This window comes from Nicotiana sylvestris, chromosome 7, assembly GCF_000393655.2.
Source record: "Nicotiana sylvestris chromosome 7, ASM39365v2, whole genome shotgun sequence".
NCBI lineage: Eukaryota > Viridiplantae > Streptophyta > Magnoliopsida > Solanales > Solanaceae > Nicotiana > Nicotiana sylvestris.
In genome coordinates this window covers 76,920,393-76,941,396 of record NC_091063.1, presented here as the reverse complement: position 1 = coordinate 76,941,396, position 21,004 = coordinate 76,920,393, and the positions used below count along the sequence as shown (strand labels likewise).

At 37.0% G+C, this 21,004-nt stretch overlaps 2 protein-coding genes across 4 annotated transcripts; one reads left to right on the top strand and one right to left on the bottom strand.

Moving 5' to 3' along the window:
* Positions 1-1,405: 1,405 nt before the first annotated feature.
* On the top strand, positions 1,406-3,025 carry LOC104221062 (protein MAINTENANCE OF MERISTEMS-like). Its single transcript, XM_070151802.1, has one exon. The coding sequence runs from the start codon at positions 1,406-1,408 to the stop codon at positions 3,023-3,025; it is 1,620 nt and encodes a 539-aa protein (XP_070007903.1).
* A 7,326-nt stretch (positions 3,026-10,351) lies between these two features.
* On the bottom strand, positions 10,352-19,689 carry LOC104230124 (uncharacterized). Of its 3 annotated transcripts, none has more exons than XM_070152732.1 (2): positions 18,963-19,689; positions 10,352-10,610 (listed from the first exon to the last, which is right to left on the bottom strand). In XM_070152732.1, the coding sequence occupies exons 1-2, from the start codon at positions 19,571-19,573 to the stop codon at positions 10,589-10,591; spliced, it is 633 nt and encodes a 210-aa protein (XP_070008833.1). In that variant the 5' UTR covers positions 19,574-19,689; the 3' UTR covers positions 10,352-10,588. The 3 variants fall into 3 exon arrangements, with proteins under 3 accessions (XP_070008833.1, XP_070008832.1, XP_070008834.1); XM_070152731.1 differs by having other exon boundaries at positions 10,352-10,536; XM_070152733.1 differs by lacking the exon at positions 10,352-10,610 and adding an exon at positions 12,592-13,103.
* Between the last annotated feature and the right edge of the window lie 1,315 nt (positions 19,690-21,004).

Genomic DNA, 21,004 nt, shown 5'->3' with positions numbered 1-21,004 from the left:
GCTGAAGTTTTGTTCTCTATTTGCTAAAGTTTTTGTTTGTAATTGCACTAAATAAGCTGAAGTTTTTTTGTCCTAGATTCATTAGTTTTGTCGTTAAGCTTTTTCAAAAACTTCAGCAGAAGATGTTGAAGTTATTTAGTTCACTTGTAAAAACTTCAGTACTAAAAGCTGAAAGTTTTTTGTCCTAGGTTCATTAGTTTTGTCATAAAGCTTTTTCAAAAACTTCAGCAAAAGATGCTGAAGTTATTTAGTTCATTTGTAAAAACTTCAACACTGTATAAGCTGAAGTTTTTGAAAAAGCTTTCTAACATATTAGATAAATAATCAGATTGTCAACAATATCTAAATCATAAATTTTGGAAACAATAAACGTGAAAAGAACATAATTATCATTGTCTACTAACTTACGTACGTGGAAATATTCACAAATTATTGTCTACTTAACTTACGTAATTATTTATAATTTATTTTTAAATAATCTGATAAACATATTTATGACAATCATCCCATGAACTGAAGTTTCATAGCAGCACCAACATCAGCAGAAGAAAGAAGAAGAAGAAGAAACGAATGAGGAGAAGGAGGAGGAGAAAGGGGGCTGAAGTTGTTTAAAAAGTGGGTACAAGTTGAAATTTTTAAAAAAAAATGGATATAGGTTAAACGGAGGCGACCAAATAGAGCGCCCCGTGCAATTTTTACTAAATTTAGATACAATAAATATGAACTAGTACTTTTTTAACCTCACTACAATAACCATGAAAGATCATGCAAATTTTTTTTATAAACTCAAACAGGAGGAATATGAATTACTTGAACAAAAAGAACAAATGATATTACACAACCAAAGAGTAGGATCTGTTTTGCTCCTTCAATTGCTTGAGATAATAAAGTAGGAGAAGGAAAAGAAAAAGGAAACTTTAATAGTTAAACTTTTTGTTACTAACATATTTGATAAGATAAGAATCATAAGTTGAGTTTTAATATAACTCCTACTATTGCATTTTAAAAACGTTACAGTCCAAAAGTCAAAGACAAATTCAACGTGTTAAAAACTTTACAATTTTCTGTAAAATAGCTGCCTCCCTTTTCCCACGCTCAGCAAAAAGTTGCAAATGCAGCTATAAATGGAATTTTGAGCTGATATTGCTTGTTTTTTCATACACAGACTGGAAAAATAGTACAGACCAAAACAACCAGAAACTTTTTCAGTGGCATATAATACAAACATTTGTCCCATTATTTTTTAGACTAAAAATGAACAACTTTGGCAGGAATACAGTACAAAGAGCAAGGTGCAGAACTATCTTTTTTGTTTCTGGGTTATTTTGTCCACAACATTCTTGAAACCCTGATATTAAAAAAAACAAAGAGCTAAGAGGAAAGGAAAAAACCTTAATACTCAAAAATGGTGGATTTATCAGAAGATGCGTTAATGATGGAAGAAAGAGAGGAGTTCATGGTTTCACCCATTGATGATGAACAAGTAATACCCATTTTTAGAGTTGCCCATTTTCTGAAACCAACAATACGCTCTGCCCAAAAGCTCCCATTTCTCCCTTCAAGACCCAATGTTCAAGAACTGAGAAGTTGTTCACTAAAGGTCAAGTTTAAGGGTGGTGTTTCAGTTTCACAGTTGAAGGAATGGTCTACGTGGGTCCATAAGCTAAAGCCTTTATATCAAGAAATATGGAAGAAAGCTGGAATCTTTGAAGCTATTATAGCTTCCACATTCAAGATTTATTTGCACAATGATTTGATTATTGCTCTTGCTGAGAGATGGTGCGTTGAGACAAACACATTCATTTTACCATGGGGAGAAGTAACTGTTACTTTGGAGGATATGGCAGTTTTGGGTGGTTACTCTGTTTTGGGCCACTGTATCTTGAACCCTATAAAGACCAAAAAGTCTGTTGAAATGGAAAAAACTATTCGCGAGGCTTATAAAGTTATTAGAGCACGTAAAAAGAATGTTACTCACCCTGTCTGGATGGAACATTTTACAGGAAAAGGTGATCATTTGGAGCATGTTGCATTTTTGACCCTTTGGTTGTCAAGGTATGTGCTTCCTTCTAGAAGTTATTTTAAGGTGCAAGGAGCTCTATTCCCTGTTGCAATTCATCTTTCTCAAGGAATTCCAGTGGCACTTGCCCCTGCTGTTCTTGCTAGCATTTATAGGGATTTAAGGTTGCTTAAACAGTTTATTATATCTTCAGCTAGTTCTAGGTGTAACCAAGATGAGTCAGATCCTCTCTTTAGGGCTCCTCTTCAATTTGTTCAGTTATGGGCTTGGGAGATATTTTCCAATTTGCAGCCCAAGCCTAGTATCATCTGTTCCGGGGAGCCTAGATTGGCTAGATGGCATAATGTGAAAAAAATAAACTGCGTCGATCCTCGGAGTGCAATAGATTCTGCAACAGACTTGTTTCTGTGGCGTCCTTACGCTATTGATACTGTGAAGAATTGGGATATTAACAAGTTTTACAAGGAAAGGGAGGCATATGTGGTGGCTGGACCAAAGGTGGGAAGAGAAATCCTGATTTTTGCTCGACTTATTCGAGCTTCTGAACTAGTTGGAATGGATTGTGTAGAGAATTATCTCCCACATAGAGTATCAATGCAATTTGGATTTGATCAAGATGTGCCCGGCTGTGCAAATCATACCAGTGATACCCCAAAAATTGCATGGTGCAATTATGACAGACCAATTATAGATGACAAGCTCTATATACGTTCCAGGCTCTTTGAGTCAGATGTTACCAGACGATATTTGAATTGGTGGAAGAACCAAAAATTTGCACCTGAAGATGCACTGAAACATGTAACCAAAGGGCAGCAGTCTAAAGCTCTTGAAAGGATGAATGCCTCTGTACATTGTGAATATTTGCAGAAGTGTAATGAGATTAAAACAGATGGCTGTACTCAGGATTACGAATTGATAGTCGTGGAATCATCAGATGATGACAACTTACCGATTTCAGAATCTTTATGCAGGAGGAAACTTTATCCAAGATTCGGGAAGAGGTGAAAATAAGATCAAACTAGCTATAGTGCTGATGCTTCTGATCTGATTTAGTTTTTTGCTTTGATCAAAAAGTAGAATACTCAATGATACTGACTGTGTTAAAAGCTCATTCATTCTTCAACTTAGAGGTCTTCTCTTGTAATCAGCTTATATACTGAAAAGTTTACCCTTGATTATGTTTCAGTTCCTTGTTTGTTTTCCAGCTCTATTATGCACCCTTGATGATCAAGCCATTGACAAAACATTTATTTTTTCTGTTTCTGACAGTTCCCAAAGAAAAGCGAAGATAGATAATTTCACCTATACTAAAAATTTTGTGTTCCTTGTGTTAAAGTAGTTGGCAGAAATGTTTGTTTGTCCCACATCGGTGGGAAATGAATAGTTGGGGGGATTTCCCCCTATAAAAGAAGGCTTAATGTTTAGGATTTAAACACACCTCTCATTTGTCTTCTCATCTGTTTAAGGCATTTGTATCTTCTCTCTTTAGTATTATTTCACTTGTATTTTTGGAGTGGAATAAAATATTGGTTGTGTCCGAGGAGTAGGCAAAATTAGCCGAACCTCGTAAATTCTGGTGTTCCCTTTATTGTTGCTTTATTGTCTTATTTATTATTTGGTGGCTGTCATAATTTTTGGTATAGTAGTTGTGACTTATTCACACTATATACATTTGGCTTCCGCAACAATTGGTATCAGAGCCAAGGTACTGTCTAAGTATGCTCTGTGGTTGCAGCATAGTCTGATCTTCCACATCAGAAAAGATTTATCTTGGTAACTGAGTCAAGGTTCTGTCTGAGTATGCTCTGTGGTTGCAGCTTAGTCTGATCTTCTACATCAGAAAGGAAATAATCTTGATTTGTGTCGTCAGCTATTAAATAATATTTGTGTCAAATATGGGAGACAATAAACAAGAAGAATCTACATCAAGTGTCAACAATACGTCATCATTGGCATCTTCGCTTATGACAAGAATTGTGTCAAATGCGAAATTTGCGGTAGAAATTTTTGACGGGTCCGGGCATTTTGGGATGTGGCAAGGCGAGGTTCTAGATGTCCTTTTTCAACAAGGGCTAGATCTGGCCATTGAAGAAAAGAAACCAGATGTTATTGGAGAAGAAGATTGGAAGATTCTCAACCGTGTTGCTTGCGGTACCATTCGATCCTACCTTGCTAGAGAGCAGAAATATCCATACACAAAGGAAACTTCTGCAAGTAGATTATGGAAAGCACTGGAGGATAAATTTTTGAAGAAAAACAGTCAAAATAAATTGTACATGAAGAAGAGACTGTTTCACTTCACCTATGTTCCTGGTACCACGATGAATGAACATATCACCAGTTTCAATAAGTTGGTCACAGATTTGCAAAATATGGATACAACTTATGATGATGGTGACTTGGCCTTGATGTTGTTGGCGTCACTTCCTGATGAGTACGAGCACCTTGAAACTACTCTACTCCATGGAAATGACGAAGTTTCTCTCAGAGAAGTTTGTTCGGCTTTGTACAGCTATGAACAAAGAAAGCGAGAAAAACAGAAGGGCGGAGAAGGAGAAGCACTATTTGTGAGGGGTCGTCCTCAAAGTCAAACGAGGACAAAGAAGGGAAGATCCAAGTCAAGATCCAGACCCAGCAAAGATGAATGTGCCTTTTGTCGAGAAAAAGGGCACTGGAAGAAAGACTGTCCGAAGTTGAAGAATAAGGCCAAACATAACAATGGAAAGGCCATTATGGATTCAAATGTAGCTGATTGTGATGATTCAGACTTCTCATTAGTTACAACAGAGTCATCAACATCATCAGACATATGGTTGATGGACTCGGCTTGTAGCCATCATATGTGTCCCAACAGGGACTGGTTTGTGGAATTTCAAGAAGGAGAATATGGAGTCATCCACACAGCGGATAACAGCCCTCTTACCTCATATGGCATTGGTTCAATACGATTAAGGAACCATGATGGAATGATCAGAACATTAACAGATGTTCGATATGTACCGGATTTGAAGAAGAATCTCATCTCTGTGGGAGCCCTGGAATCAAAAGGGTTCAAAATCATTGCAGAAAATGGAGTGATGAGAGTATGCTCCGGTGCACTAGTGGTAATGAAGGCTAATCGGAAGAATAATAATATGTACCGCTATCGTGGCAGTATAGTTATTGGGACAGCGACAGTGACATCCAGTGACGACAAAGAGGCAGAAGCAACCAAGCTATGACACATGCGCTTGGGACATGCTGGAGGAAAATCCTTGAAAACTCTATCAGATCAAGGATTGTTAAAAGGAGTAAAGGCTTGCAACTTGGAGTTTTGTGAGCATTGTGTTAAAGGGAAACAGACAAGGGTTAAATTTGGTACAGCGATCCATAATACTAAAGGCATTTTGGATTATGTACACTCTGATGTTTGGGGTCCTTCCAAAACACCTTCATTGGGTGGGAAGCACTATTTTGTAACCTTTGTTGATGATTTTTCCCGAAGAGTATGGGTGTATACAATGAAGAGCAAAGATGAAGTGTTGGAAATTTTTCTCAAATGGAAGACGATGGTGGAGAATCAAACAGGCAAGAGGATCAAGTGTATTCGCACAGACAATGGAGGTGAATACAAAAATGATCATTTCAATAAGGTCTGTGAAAATGATGGCATCGTCCGACACTTCACTGTTAGACATACACCACAACAAAATGGAGTGGCAGAACGTATGAACCGGACCTTGCTGGAGAAGGTACGGTGTATGTTGTCCAATGCTGGCTTGGGCAAAGAATTTTGGGCTGAGGCAATTACATATGCATGCCACCTCATTAATCGTCTACCATCTGCTGCTATTGATGGCAAGACACCATTTGAAAAATGGTATGGAAAACCTGCTGTAGATTATAACTCTTTGCACGTGTTTGGCTCAACTGCATATTATCATGTGACGGAGTCAAAATTGGATCCAAGGGCAAAGAAGACTATTTTTATGGGAATTACTTCTGGAGTCAAAGGATATCGCTTATGGTGTCCTATGACAAAGAAAGTAATATTCAGCAGAGATGTTACCTTTGATGAATCTGCTATGGTAAATAAGGTAACAGAAGACACCAAACAAAATAAAGGTGCTTCTAAGCAGGTGGAGTTTGAGGGAAAATTTATTTTTCCTACACAAGAAGCAGAGGAGGAAACAAATGAAGATTACCCTCTGGAAGGAGAGCCAGTAGAGGAGATTCCAACTCAGGAACCTCAACAACAACTTGAATCAATAGCAACCAGCAGGCCAAAAAGAACAATAACGAAACTTGTTCGTCTCATAGAGACGGTTGCTTGTGCAACCTCAATTGTAGCTGATGATGTTCCTACCACTTATAAAGACGTTGTCCAAAGTTCAGAAGAATATAAGTGGAGGATTGCCATGAATGATGAAATACAGTCCCTTCATCAGAATCATACATGGAGATTGGCCAATCTCCCAAAGGGAAAGAAAGCAATTGGGTGCAAATGGGTATTTGCAAAGAAGGAAGGATTTCCTAACCAAGTAAATGTTCGCTACAAAGCAAGATTGGTGGCCAAAGGATATGCTCAAAAGGAGGGAATTGATTACAATGAAGTGTTTTCTCCAGTTGTAAAACATTCCTCCATTAGAATTATGTTGGCTTTGGTAGCACAATTGGATTTGGAACTAGTTCAGATGGATGTAAAAACTGCATTTTTACATGGAAACTTGGAGGAGGAAATCTACATGACTCAGCCAGAAGGATTCAAAGTTGCTGGAAAAGAAAATATGGTATGCAAACTTGAAAAATCGTTGTATGGTTTGAAACAATCTTCTAGACAATGGTACAAGCGATTTGACGAGTTTATGTTGCGGCAAGGGTACAAGAGAAGCAAATACGATCATTGTGTGTATTTGCGCAAGCTTAAAGATGGTTCCTTTGTATATCTTCTCCTATACGTTGATGATATGTTGATAGCTTCCAAGAATTCGGAAGAAATTGATAAATTGAAGAATGAGTTCGAGATGAAGGATCTGGGTGAGGCAAAGAAAATTCTTGGCATGGAGATAATTAGATATAGACGTTCAAAGAAACTCTGTTTATCTCAGAAAGAATATTTGAAGAGAGTACTACAACGTTTTGGCATAGATGACAAGACTAAGCCAGTTAGTACTCCACTTGCTCCCCATTTTAAGCTAAGTACTACTATGTCGCCAATGGATGAAGCTGAACGAGAGTATATGTCAAAGGTACCATACGCAAATGTTGTTGGTAGCTTGATGTATGCAATGGTTTGCACAAGGCCTGACATTTCACAAGCTGTTGGAGTTATTAGCAGATATATGCACAATCCAGGGAAGGAGCATTGACAAGCTGTGAAGTGGATTCTACGGTATATTCATAATACTGTAGATGTCGGGTTAGTTTTTGAGCAGGAAGACAATCAGTCTGTAGTTGGATATTGTGACTCAGATTTTGCGGGTGATATGGACAAACGAAGATCAACTACTGGTTATGTGTTTACTTTTGCAAAGGCACCAGTTAGTTGGAAGTCTACTTTGCAGTCAACAGTTGCTTTGTCTACAACAGAGGCAGAGTACATGGCTATTACAGAGGCTGTGAAAGAGGCAATTTGGCTTTAAGGATTGCTAAAGGAGCTTGGTGTTGAACAAAAAGGTATCACAATTTTTTGTGATAGTCAAAGTGCTATTCAATTAGCGAAGAACCAAGTTTATCATGCAATGACGAAGCACATTGATGTTCGGTATCATTTCGTACGAGAAATCATAGAAGAAGGTGGAGTCACGGTGAAGAAAATTCATACTACGGAGAATCCTGCTGATATGCTGACAAAGGTGGTGACTGCGGTCAAGTTTCAACATTGTTTGGATTTGATCAACATTGTTGAAAACTGAAGATTGAAGATGAAGACACAATCAAAATTTGTTATTGAGAGAAAATTGAAGATGTGGAATTTTGCCAAGGTGGAGATTTGTTAAAGTAGTTGGCAGAAATGTTTGTTTGTCCCACATCGGTGGGAAATGAATAGTTGGGGGGATTTTCCCCCTATAAAAGAAGGCTTAATGTTTAGGATTTAAACACACATCTCATTTGCCTTCTCATTTGTTTAAGGCATTTGTATCTTCTCTCTTTAGTATTATTTCACTTGTATTTCTGGAGTGGAATAAAATATTGGTTGTGTCCGAGGAGTAGACAAAATTAGCCGAACCTCGTAAATTCTGGTGTTCCCTTTATTGTTGCTTTACTGTCTTATTTATTATTTGGTGGTTGTCATAATTTTTGGTATAGTAGTTGTGACTTATTCACACTATATACATTTGGCTTCCGCAACACCTTGGACTTCAGCTGGCACAATTTTGTTTCCCCATTTGAAGCTCAAATAATATTTTTGATTGCTAGTAACAGTAAGATGAAGCAACTTTGTCGATCATTATAATAACCCATGTGAATATCTGCATTGCATAATATCCATTGCTGAGTCTCATACTATATATTATTGTATTAAAATGGTTTTAGACCTACATTACTCATGGTATCAAGTCATTTTTCAGAAGTTTCTCTATTTTCCTCAAATTTACTCAATTTAAAAATGGCTACTGAAAAATGAAAAGGATAAGTTTTCTTCGGAAATGAGATCGTCGAGGAAAATACAAGAACAAGTAGTTGATCGACAGTATGAATTTGAGAACAGTATGAGAGTCAGAGAGGAGTAAGTTTTGGTAAGCTGCAATCCCCAATCTGGCACACTTTTGTTTCCCCATTTGAAGTTAAGAATATATATACTATATACTATGTTATTGTTTCCATTTCTACGATCATGAAGCTCAAATAATTTGTTTGATTGCTGTCCCATGAAAATAATTTGTGGATGAGAAAATATTGCAGTTTGGCGGCCATTCTCTCTCAAAGAAAAAAGGGTATTAACACTTTTAGCCTGCTCCAAAAACTATTTACTTTTGGTAGCCGAAAAAGTGTATAAATTTTGTATAATTTTTGCATATAACATACAGAATGTATATAAATATACAAAAAAATATTTTTTTTTTACTATTATTTTGAGGGTGGCTGTACAGTCAGAGTCGGATGTAGTAAGTTAGGAACGGGTTCAGTTGAACCCATAACTTTCGACATGGAGTACAAATTTATGTGTAAAAATTCATTAAAATTACAAAAATAATAAATATGAACCCATAACTTTAAAAATTTAATAGGTTCAATGCTAAAAATTTTAAAAGTTAAAAATTTTAAATTTAATAACTTTTGATATGTGCCGTAGGACAAATCGGGGTCCTCCCCACTATACTAGAAGAATGTTTTTTACACAAGCTTTATATGTATCTATTGCTATGTACCTGTTAGTAAAATTTAAGCCTCACATGTTCTATTTTATTTTACTGTCGATTTTTTGAATTTGCAATTTTCTTGGAAAAGCTTCCTTAATTATGAAAGTAACAATTTCTCTACAACACTAATACTCCTTCCGATCACTTTTACTTTGGACTTTGCACGCCCCTTAATAAACAATAAATAATGTGCACAATTTACTATAATACCCATATTGATTGGTATATAATCTTAATTAATTTGAAAAATAATTTAGAATGAGTAATTAATGCTAATGGCAAAACAAGTAAATAAAATATATTTTTTTTAATATGCGAAAAGTGATAAGTAAAAATAAAAATTTATTTTTAGAATACTAATAACTAAAATTAAACCCAGGGATCATATCCTGTATCTATATTTGCATCTGTAATTAGTGAACTTAGTTTCTTTAGCCACATTTCTGGCAACAATATACGTGTTTTTAATTGGTCAGTGACTCAAACTTCCGTTATCAAACCAGCAATTTAAGGGGCATTTGCATCTATATTCGCTTTTTGTGTCACGTTTTAACTTGTGCTTGTTTTGCAAAAAAAATTACAAGCGTACCCGTTTTTTCGCATAACTTCAGCATACGACGCTGAAGTAGCAAAGGCAATCACGCAAAACTTTAGCATTCTAGTAGACGAGCATGAAGTAGCAAGTATGCTGAACCAAGTGTGCTGGCAAACTTCAGCTCTAGAGCTGAAGTTTTTATTTTGTAACTGGCAAAGTTTTTGTTTGTATGTGGCGACAGCTGAACGTCAGCCCTAATTTACTCCTTCAGAAACAAAACCTTATTGACGAAAGTCATAACCTTTAACGCATACTGGTGTCCTTTTTCATTTTAGAGACACGAATGCGCTTGACACATATTCATTCGTATTGATCAATTATATAAGTATTACTATAAAGTTCAAGAACTAAATAACGGCAGGAACCTAAGTTGATTTTAGCTACACCAGAGTGTAATTAAGAAAACAAGTCAAGTAAATGGAGTATTTTCAAATTACTGTCTAAATGTTGTTTCAGGAATGACAGTACTAGTTACTTCCATGAGAAAGAACCGATGATGTTGTAGGACTCGCTCACATTCTCCACGCTCCCAACGTGTGTTTTCCCAGTTAGCATCTCTATAGCAATTTGAGCTACTTCTGCAAACCATTCATACTCTGGATTCCGTCAAAAACGTCCATTGATATAACTTTAAGGAGGAAGAGAAAGGAGGCTGAAATTGTTTAAAAAGTTAGTACAAGTTAAAAGTTTTAAAAAAATAGGTATAGATTAAATGGAGACGACCAAATAGGATGCCCCGTGCAATGTTTACGCAATTTAAAGGTTAGTTTTATGCTGGTAATAAATGAGCTTTATACGGCTCAATTGGTATTTGGAAAAGTGAAAAAGGGACGAAAGGTGTATTTGCATTCTGTCTTTCAGGCCAATAAAGCACTTTCTGAATAAACCATTAACAGTTGCCCTGTCGCATTCGCAATGCATAGCGGCCCAAATGGCCTTTGCATTTGCAATATGTTCCTCGCGTTTGCAATGGTTCTCCCCCCTGACCATCGCATTCATGACCCAGTGGCCGCGTTCGCGAAGAACATAAGCCCAGCCTTCCTAGAGTCCCACAAACCTTCGTGTTCGCGTGTGGGTGGTCGTGTTCGCGAAGGTTGAACGCCCCAAGGCTTCGCGTTCGCGACCTATTCCCTGCATTCGCATAGGGTGAATCCCTCCCCATCCCATGTTGCTCTTCACGAACACGGGAGTATATTCACGATCGCGAAGAAGAAAGCATCAAATGATAGCAGAAACCCAAAAACCAGAAATTCTAAGTCTAAAATTGTCTGTAGCCTATCCAAAACTCACCCGAGCCCTCGGGGCTCCAAACCAAACATGCATACAAGTCCAAAAACCTCGTACGAACTCGCTCGTTTGACCAAAACACCACATATAACCTAGAACTACGAATCGAACATCAAAACAAATAAAATTTTCAATGAAACTTAAGAACTTTCATTTTAAAGAATTTTCTTATTTAAACAACTTTTAGAAAAAATAGTTATTGGAAAAAAATTGGATCTATAATAAGGTAATTGCAGGTGAATTTTGAACTGAAGTTTCATGCACTGGAAGTGTAATATATCATTTAATAGGCTACAGCAGATAATTATATATAAGAAATATTAATTTGTTACATAAATTAAATGATAAGTAACTTGCTATAACATGTTAAATCATACTTCTTGTGTAAAGATTTTTTACGTTATAACATAAATCTATAATCACTAATTTGTAATTTGATAAAAATAATAATCAACCTAGTATCACATGTTAAATCATACTGATAGTATAAAGAATTTTTACATTATTGAATAATACTTAAATTCATAGATTTAAGTTTTTTTCCTCTGGCCTTATTTATTTTAGCTGTAGGCATGATACTTTCTCCCTTAAGGTGCTCATCCATTAATGTATACTAATAGCTTGTTTGGCCAAGCTTCTAAAATCAACTTGTTTTGAGAAGTGTTTTTCTCAAAAGTATTTTTGGTGAGAAGTAGTTTGTGTTTGGCTAATTAATTAGAAAAACACTTTTGAGCAGTAATTAGTGTTTGGCCAAGCTTTTGAAAACTGCTTCTAAGTGTATTTTTCTCAAAAGTGCTAATCAGAAAAGTGCTTTTGGAGAGAAGCTACTTTTTTCTGCTTCTCCAAAACTACTTCTGCTTCTCCTCAAAAGCATTTTTTTCCTTCCAAAAGTTTGGCCAAACACCTCAATTTTTGGCTAAAAGTGCTTTTGGCCAAAAAAAACACTTTTGGCCCGGAAAAAAAAAAAGCTTGACCAAACAGGCTATAAGCCAGTCAAATGCATAGCAGAAAAGTGGGAAAGAACTAAATAACTAGTGACCTGAAACATAATACATGTAAAATTTTCACTACATTAGCACTAGATCAATAATATTGTCTTAGCAAGAGAAGACATGAATGAGATAGTCTTTCAGTACTAGGCAGTAGACAGTAGAAAAGTACTACACAAAACAAAAAACTAAGTCAGAGAAGCATCAGCACTAAAGTTAGGCTTAATCTTGTTTTCACCTTGTCCTGTGCCTTGGAACCTTTCCAGCAATGATATTTTCTATGTTTCGAATCCTCTTCTCAAGTTTCAGAAGATCAATCTTTTCATATCTACTGCTCCCTTTCTCATGGTTGTCAATGTTCTCAATCTGCATATTTCCTTCAGTCTTGTTGATACCACTTGCAGTTCCCTTATGTGCTTCCACTGAAGCTTTAGCGAGACTAGTACTCGAACATTATGCATATCCATCACTCCTATTTGCATTTATTAGACCCTCACTACCAAGTTCAATACTATCAGGCAAGTTGAGCTTACAGTCACCTTTATCATTCTTGTCCATGCTCTCTTGTGGCATCCTTTCTTTAACTACATATGCCTCATTTCCATCTTCATCTGATTTTCCATTTGTAGTCTTAAGTTTTTCTGGTTTTGATTCAATTAGAGTCTCCCTTTCTCTGGCAGTTTCATCATTCAAAGTTGAAGAATATTGGCTGTGGATGCTAGGTAGGAGTTCTTGATTACCAGGTACAGTAATTCCTTTCTTTTGGAGCCTCCTCTTGCGTGAAAATTCTGATATCGTTAAATTGTCATCATCATCTGATGATTCTACAACTCTCATATCACATCCCTGAATATTGCCATCTGTTCTAACTGTTGCGGAAGCCAAATGTATATAGTGTGAATAAGTCACAACTACTATACCAAAAATTATGACAACCACCAAATAATAAATAAATAAGACAATAAAGCAACAATAAAGAGAACACCAGAATTTACGAGGTTCGGCTAATTTTGCCTACTCCTCGGACACAACCAATATTTTATTCCACTCCAAAAATACAAGTGAAATAATACTAAAGAGAGAAGATACAAATGCCTTAAACAGATGAGAAGGCAAATGAGAGGTGTGTTTAAATCCTAAACATTAAGCCTTCTTTTATAGGGGGAAAATCCCCCCAACTTTTGTTTTCCCACCGATGTGGGACAAACATTTTGTCAAATTCAACAAATCTCCACCTTGGCAAAATTCCACATCTTCAATTTTCTCTCAATAACAAATTTGGTTGTGTCTTCATCTTCAATCTTCAGTGTTCAACAATGTTGATCAAATCCAAACAATGTTGAAACTTGATCGCAGTCACCACCTTTGTCAGCATATCAGCAGGATTCTCCGTAGTATGAATTTTCTTCACTGTGACTCCACCTTCTTCTATGATTTCTCGTACAAAATGATACCGAACATCAATGTGCTTCGTCCTTGCATGATAAACTTGGTTCTTCGCTAATTGAATAGCACTTTGACTATCACAAAAAATTGTGATACCTTTTTGTTCAACACCAAGCTCCTTTAGCAATCCTTGAAGCCAAATTGCCTCTTTCACAGCCTCTGTAATAGCCATGTACTCTGCCTCTGTTGTAGACAAAGCAACTGTTGACTGCAAAGTAGACTTCCAACTAACTGGTGCCTTTGCAAAAGTAAACACATAACCAGTAGTTGATCTTCGTTTGTCCAGATCACCCGCAAAATCTGAGTCACAATATCCAACTACAGACTGATTGTCTTCCTGCTCAAAAACTAACCCGACATCTACAGTATTATGAATATACCGTAGAATCCACTTCACAGCTTGCCAATGCTCCTTCCCTGGATTGTGCATATATCTGCTAATAACTCCAACAGCTTGTGAAATGTCAGGCCTTGTGCAAACCATTGCATACATCAAGCTACCAACAGCATTTGCGTATGGTACCTTTGACATATACTTTCGTTCAACTTCATCCATTGGCGACATAGTAGTACTTAGCTTAAAATGGGAAGCAAGTGGAGTACTAACTGGCTTAGTCTTGTCATCTATGCCAAAACGTTGAAGTACTCTCTTCAAATATTCCTTTTGAGATAAACAGAGTTTCTTTGAACGTCTATCTCTAATTATCTCCATGCCAAGAATTTTCTTTGCCTCACCCAAATCCTTCATCTCGAACTCCTTCTTCAGTTGAATCTTCAACTTATCAATTTCTTCCAAATTCTTGGAAGCTATCAACATATCATCAACATATAGGAGAAGATATACAAAGGAACCATCTTTAAGCTTGTGCAAATACACACAATGATCGTATTTGCTTCTCTTGTACCCTTGCCGCAACATAAACTCGTCAAATCGCTTGTACCATTGTCTAGAAGATTGTTTCAATCCGTACAACGATTTTTCAAGTTTGCACACCATATTTTCTTTTCCAGCAACTTTGAATCCTTCTGGCTGAGTCATGTAGATTTCCTCCTCCAAGTTTTCATGTAAAAACGCAGTTTTTACATCCATCTGAACTAGTTCCAAATCCAATTGTGCTACCAAAGCCAACATAATTCTAATGGAGGAATGTTTTACAACTGGAGAAAACACTTCATTGTAATCAATTCCCTCCTTTTGAGCATATCCTTTGGCCACCAATCTTGCTTTGTAGCGAACATCTACTTGGTTAGGAAATCCTTCCTTCTTTGCAAATACCCATTTGCACCCAATTGCTTTCTTTCCCTTTCGGGAGATTGGCCAATCTCCATGTATGATTCTGATGAAGGGACTGTATTTCATCATTCATGGCAATCCTCCACTTATCTTCTTCTGAACTTTGGACAACGTCTTTATAAGTAGTAGGAACATCATCAGCTACAATTGAGGTTGCACAAGCAACCGTCTCTATGAGACGAACAGGTTTCGTTATTGTTCTTTTTGTCCTGCTGGTTGCTATTGATTCAAGTTGTTGTTGAGGTTCCTGAGTTGGAATCTCCTCTACTGGCTCTCCTTCCAGAGGATAATCTTCATTTGTTTCCTCCTCTGCTTCTTGTGTAGGAAAAATAAATTTTCCCTCAAACTCCACCTGCTTAGAAGCACCTTTATTTTGTTTGGTATCTTCTGTTACCTTATTTACCATAGCAGATTCATCAAAGGTAACATCCCTGCTGAATATTACTTTCTTTGTCATAGGACACCATAAGCGATATCCTTTGACTCCAGAAGTAATTCCCATAAAAATAGCCTTCTTTGCCCTTGGATCCAATTTTGACTCCGTCACATGATAATATGCAGTTGAGCCAAACACGTGCAAAGAGTTATAATCTATAGCAGGTTTTCCATACCATTTTTCAAATGGTGTGTTGCCATCAATAGCAGCAGATGGTAAGCGATTAATGAGGTGGCATGCATATGTAATTGCCTCAGCCCAAAATTCTTTGCCCAAGCCAGCATTGGACAACATACACCGTACCTTCTCCAGCAAGGTCCGGTTCATACGTTCTGCCACTCCATTTTGTTGTGGTGTATGTCTAACAGTGAAGTGTCGGACGATGCCATCATTTTCACAGACCTTATTGAAATGATCATTTTTGTATTCACCTCCATTGTCTGTGCGAATACACTTGATCCTCTTGCCTGTTTGATTCTCCACCATCGTCTTCCATTTGAGAAAAATTCCCAACACTTCATCTTTGCTCTTCATTGTATACACCCATACTCTTCGGGAAAAATCATCAACAAAGGTTACAAAATAGTGCTTCCCACCCAATGAAGGTGTTTTGGAAGGACCCCAAACATCAGAGTGTACATAATCCAAAATGCCTTTAGTATTATGGATCGCTGTACCAAATTTAACCCTTGTCTGTTTCCCTTTGACACAATGCTCACAAAACTCCAAGTTGCAAGCCTTTACTCCTTTTAACAATCCTTGATCTGATAGATTTTTCAAGGATTTTCCTCCAGCATGTCCCAAGCGTATGTGTCATAGCTTGGTTGCTTCTGCCTCTTTGTCGTCACTGGATGTCACTGTCGCTGTCCCAATAACTGTACTGCCACGATAGCGATACATATTATTATTCTTCCGATTAGCCTTCATTACCACTAGTGCACCGGAGCATACTCTCATCACTCCATTTTCTGCAATGATTTTGAACCCTTTTGATTCTAGGGCTCCCACAGAGATGAGATTCTTCTTCAAATCCGGTACATATCGAACATCTGTTAATGTTCTGATCATTCCATCATGGTTCCTTAATCGTATTGAACCAATGCCATATGAGGTAAGAGGGTTGTTATCCGCTGTGTGGATGACTCCATATTCTCCTTCTTGAAATTCCACAAACCAGTCCCTGTTGGGACACATATGATGGCTACAAGCCGAGTCCATCAACCATATGTCTGATGATGTTGATGACTCTGTTGTAACTAATGAGAAGTCTGAATCATCACAATCAGCTACATTTGAATCCATAATGGCCTTTCCATTATTATATTTGGCCTTATTCTTCAACTTCGGACAGTCTTTCTTCCAGTGCCCTTTTTCTCGACAAAAGGCACATTCATCTTTGCTGGGTCTGGATCTTGACTTGGATCTTCCCTTCTTTGTCCTCGTTTGATTTTGAGGACGACCCCTCACAAATAGTGCTTCTCCTTCTCCGCCCTTCTGTTTTTCTCGCTTTCTTTGTTCATAGCTGTACAAAGCCGAACAAACTTCTCTGAGAGAAACTTCGTCATTTCCATGGAGTAGAGTAGTTTCAAGGTGCTCGTACTCATCAGGAAGTGACGCCAACAACATCAAGGCCAAGTCACCATCATCATAAGTTGTATCCATATTTTGCAAATCTGTGACCAACTTATTGAAACTGGTGATATGTTCATTCATCGTGGTACCAGGAACATAGGTGAAGTGAAACAGTCTCTTCTTCATGTACAATTTATTTTGACTGTTTTTCTTCAAAAATTTATCCTCCAGTGCTTTCCATAATCTACTTGCAGAAGTTTCCTTTGTGTATGGATATTTCTGCTCTCTAGCAAGGTAGGATCGAATGGTACCGCAAGCAACACGATTGATAATTCTCCAATCTTCTTCTCCAATAGCATCTGGTCTCTTTTCTTCAATAGCAAGATCTAGCCCTTGTTGAAAAAGGACATCTAGAACCTCGCCTTGCCACATCCCAAAATGTCCGGACCCGTCAAATATTTCTACCGCAAATTTCGCATTTGACACAATTCTTGTCATAAGCGAAGATGCCAATGATGACGTATTGTTGACACTTGATGTAGATTCTTCTTGTTTATTGTCTCCCATCTTTGACACAAATATTATTTAATAGCTGACGACACAAATCAAGATTATTTCCTTTCTGGTGTGGAAGATCAGACTAAGCTGCAACCACAGAGCATACTAAGACAGAATCTTGACACAGTTACCAAGATAAATCTTTTCTGATGTGGAAGATCAGACTATGCTGCAACCACAGAGCATACTAAGACAGTACCTTGGCTCTGATACCAATTGTTGCGGAAGCCAAATGTATATAGTGTGAATAAGTCACAACTACTATACCAAAAATTATGACAACCACCAAATAATAAATAAATAAGACAATAAAGCAACAATAAAGAGAACACCAGAATTTACGAGGTTCGGCTAATTTTGCCTACTCCTCGGACACAACCAATATTTTATTCCACTCCAAAAATACAAGTGAAATAATACTAAAGAGAGAAGATACAAATGCCTTAAACAGATGAGAAGGCAAATGAGAGGTGTATTTAAATCCTAAACATTAAGCCTTCTTTTATAGAGGGAAAATCCCCCCAACTTTTGTTTTCCCACCGATGTGGGACAAACATTTTGTCAAATTAAACACTAACCTCATTACTTTTCAATGCAAATTCACAACCTACTAAGGCATTTAGTTTTCCGTTGTGTCCCCATGACACTCTTGGTATCCTTGAGTTTTACACTGTTGTCCCTTGATTACATGCTCAACTGCATCTTTAGGAGTAAACTTTTGGTTCTTCCACCACTCTATGTATCGCTTGCTGACATCTGACTCGGGAAGGTATGTAGAGTTTGGCATCTTTAATTGGTCTGACATAATTTCTCCAAGCATGATTCACACAACCAGGCACATCTTGATCAAATCCAAATTGCATTGATACCCTATGTGGGTTATACAGTTCTACACAATTCATTCCAACTAGTTCAGAAGCTCGAATAAGTTGAGCAAAAATCAGGATTTCTCTTCCCACCTTTGGTCCAGCCACCACATATGCCTCCCTTTCCTTGTAAAACTTGTTAATATCCCAATTCTTCACAGTATCAATAGCGTAAGGACGCCACAGAAACAAGTCTGTTGCAGAATCTATTGCACTCCGAGGATCGACGCAGTTTATTTTTTTCACATTATGCCATCTAGCCAATCTAGGCTCCCCGGAACAGATGATACTAGGCTTGGGCTGCAAATTGGAAAATATCTCCCAAGCCCATAACTGAACAAATTGAAGAGGAGCCCTAAAGAGAGGATCTGACTCATCTTGGTTACACCTAGAACTAGATGAAGATATAATAATTTGTTTAAGCAACCTTAAATCCCTATAGATGCTAGAAAGAACAGCAGGGGCAAGTGCTATTGGTATACCTTGAGAAAGATAAATTGCAATAGGGAAAAGAGCTCTATCCACAGTTTGATAACTTTTAGAAGGGAGCACATACCTTGACAACCAAAGGGTCAAAAATGCAACATGCTCCAAATGGTCACCTTTTCCTGCAAAATATTCCATCCAGGCATGGTGAGTAACATTCCTTGCTCTAACAGTCTTATGAGCTTCGCAAAGAGTTTTTTCAACTGCAACAGAATCTTTGGCCTTAACAGGTTTCAAGACACAGTGGCCCAAAACAGAGTAACCACCCAAAACTACCATATCCTCCAAAGTAACAGTTGCTTCTCCCCAAGGTAAAATGAATGTGTTTGTCTCCAAACACCATCTCTCAGCAAGAGCAATAATCAAATCATTGTGCCTATGAATCTTGAACGTGGAAGCTATAACAGCTTCAAAGATTCCATCTTTCTTCCATATATCTTGGTATAAAGGCTTTAACAGATCAACCCAAGTAGGCCATTCCTTCATGTGTTGAAAACCACCCTTGAACTGGACCTTCACTGAACAAGTACTTCTCAGTTCTTGAATAATATTGGGTCTTGAAGGGAGAAATGGGAACTTTTGGGCAGAGAGTAGTGTTGGTTTCAGAAAATGAGCAACTCTAAAAATGGGTATTACTTGTTCATCAACAAGTGAAACCATGAGTTCTTCTCTTTCTTCCATGATTAATGCATGAATCCAACATTTTTGGGTATTAAGGTTTTTTTCCTTTCCTCTTAGCTCTTTGTTTTTTTTATATCAGGGTTTCAAGAATGTTATAACACAAAATATATAACCAACAAAAAGATTAGTTGTACACCTAGCTGGTTTACTGATCTTTGTATTCTGTCCTGCCAAATTCTGTTTTTATTGTGGAAAATAATCGGATAAATGCCACTGAAATTTTTTTGGTTGTTTTGGTCTGTACGATCTTTCAGTCTGGGTATTAAAAACAAGCAATATCAGCTCAAAATTCTATTTTTAGGCAAACAATCACGTAGCTGCATTAGCAACACTCTGCAGAACATGCCCCCCAAAAAAAAGGGACGCAGCTGCCACATTTTCATAACAGAAAAGTGTAATGTTTTTAGAATGCTGAATTTTTCTTTAATTCTTATCAAATATATTTGTGACAAAGATTAACAATTGAATTTTTTTAATCTCAAACAATTAAAAGGAGCAAAAGAAGTTCTATTCTTTGGATTATTTATTTTTCATGCTTATTCTGTGTTCTACTTGTTTTCATATTTTGTGTATCATTTGTTTTTTCGGTTCAAGTTTTTATTCCTCTATTTGTAAATTCATTCCTTAATGGTATCAATTTTGGAGCTAATTAAAATTTTAATATTAAAAATTTACATGATCTTTCATGGTTATAATGGAGAAGCAAAAAAAAAAAAAATACTTCTAATTGTATTTGTTTCAAAGAACTCATCATATTTTTCATCCCTTCTCTATCAGTTTTTAATCTTCTCAAAATTATTTTGACTTTTGATGGTACGCTAGAAATCCGTATTTTAGTCATAGTTTTCACTCTGATTATTGCATTTTACTTGTGGTTGAGCTAATTAAATAATGGTAATTTGAGCTTATTACGTGTTTTATGCCTTGCACGAAATGATTCCGAGCTATTAAGACAATTTGGAGCTAATTTGAACAAGTTGGAGCTTTGAAGCTGAGTAAAAACTCAAGAAATTAAGTTGAGATCACGTTCGGGGTGCGAGGACCAAGTGTAGATGTCAAAAAGTGAGAAAACAAAAATTACTATGAGAAAATTGCGCTACTGCGCCATGGGGCTCAAGGCGCTAGTGCAAAATTCATGCAGAGTGAAAAACATTAACTCTCTGAAAATCCTCACTAATGTGGTGCATGGGGCGCCATGCCAGTGTATTTTTGCGGTCCAATTATCCCAATTCGGTTTGGAAAGGTTAGTTTCGTCCGGGCCCGTTTCTACATAGTATAAATACACCAAAAATATGATTTTTAGAAGACTTTTGACCTTGGAAGCTTTGGGAGAGCATTGGAGACTACAAGACACATGATTTTATCATCTTTCCATCAATTTCAATACGAGAGTTTGGATTGTAACGTTAGATTGATGTTTTCCTATTCTTT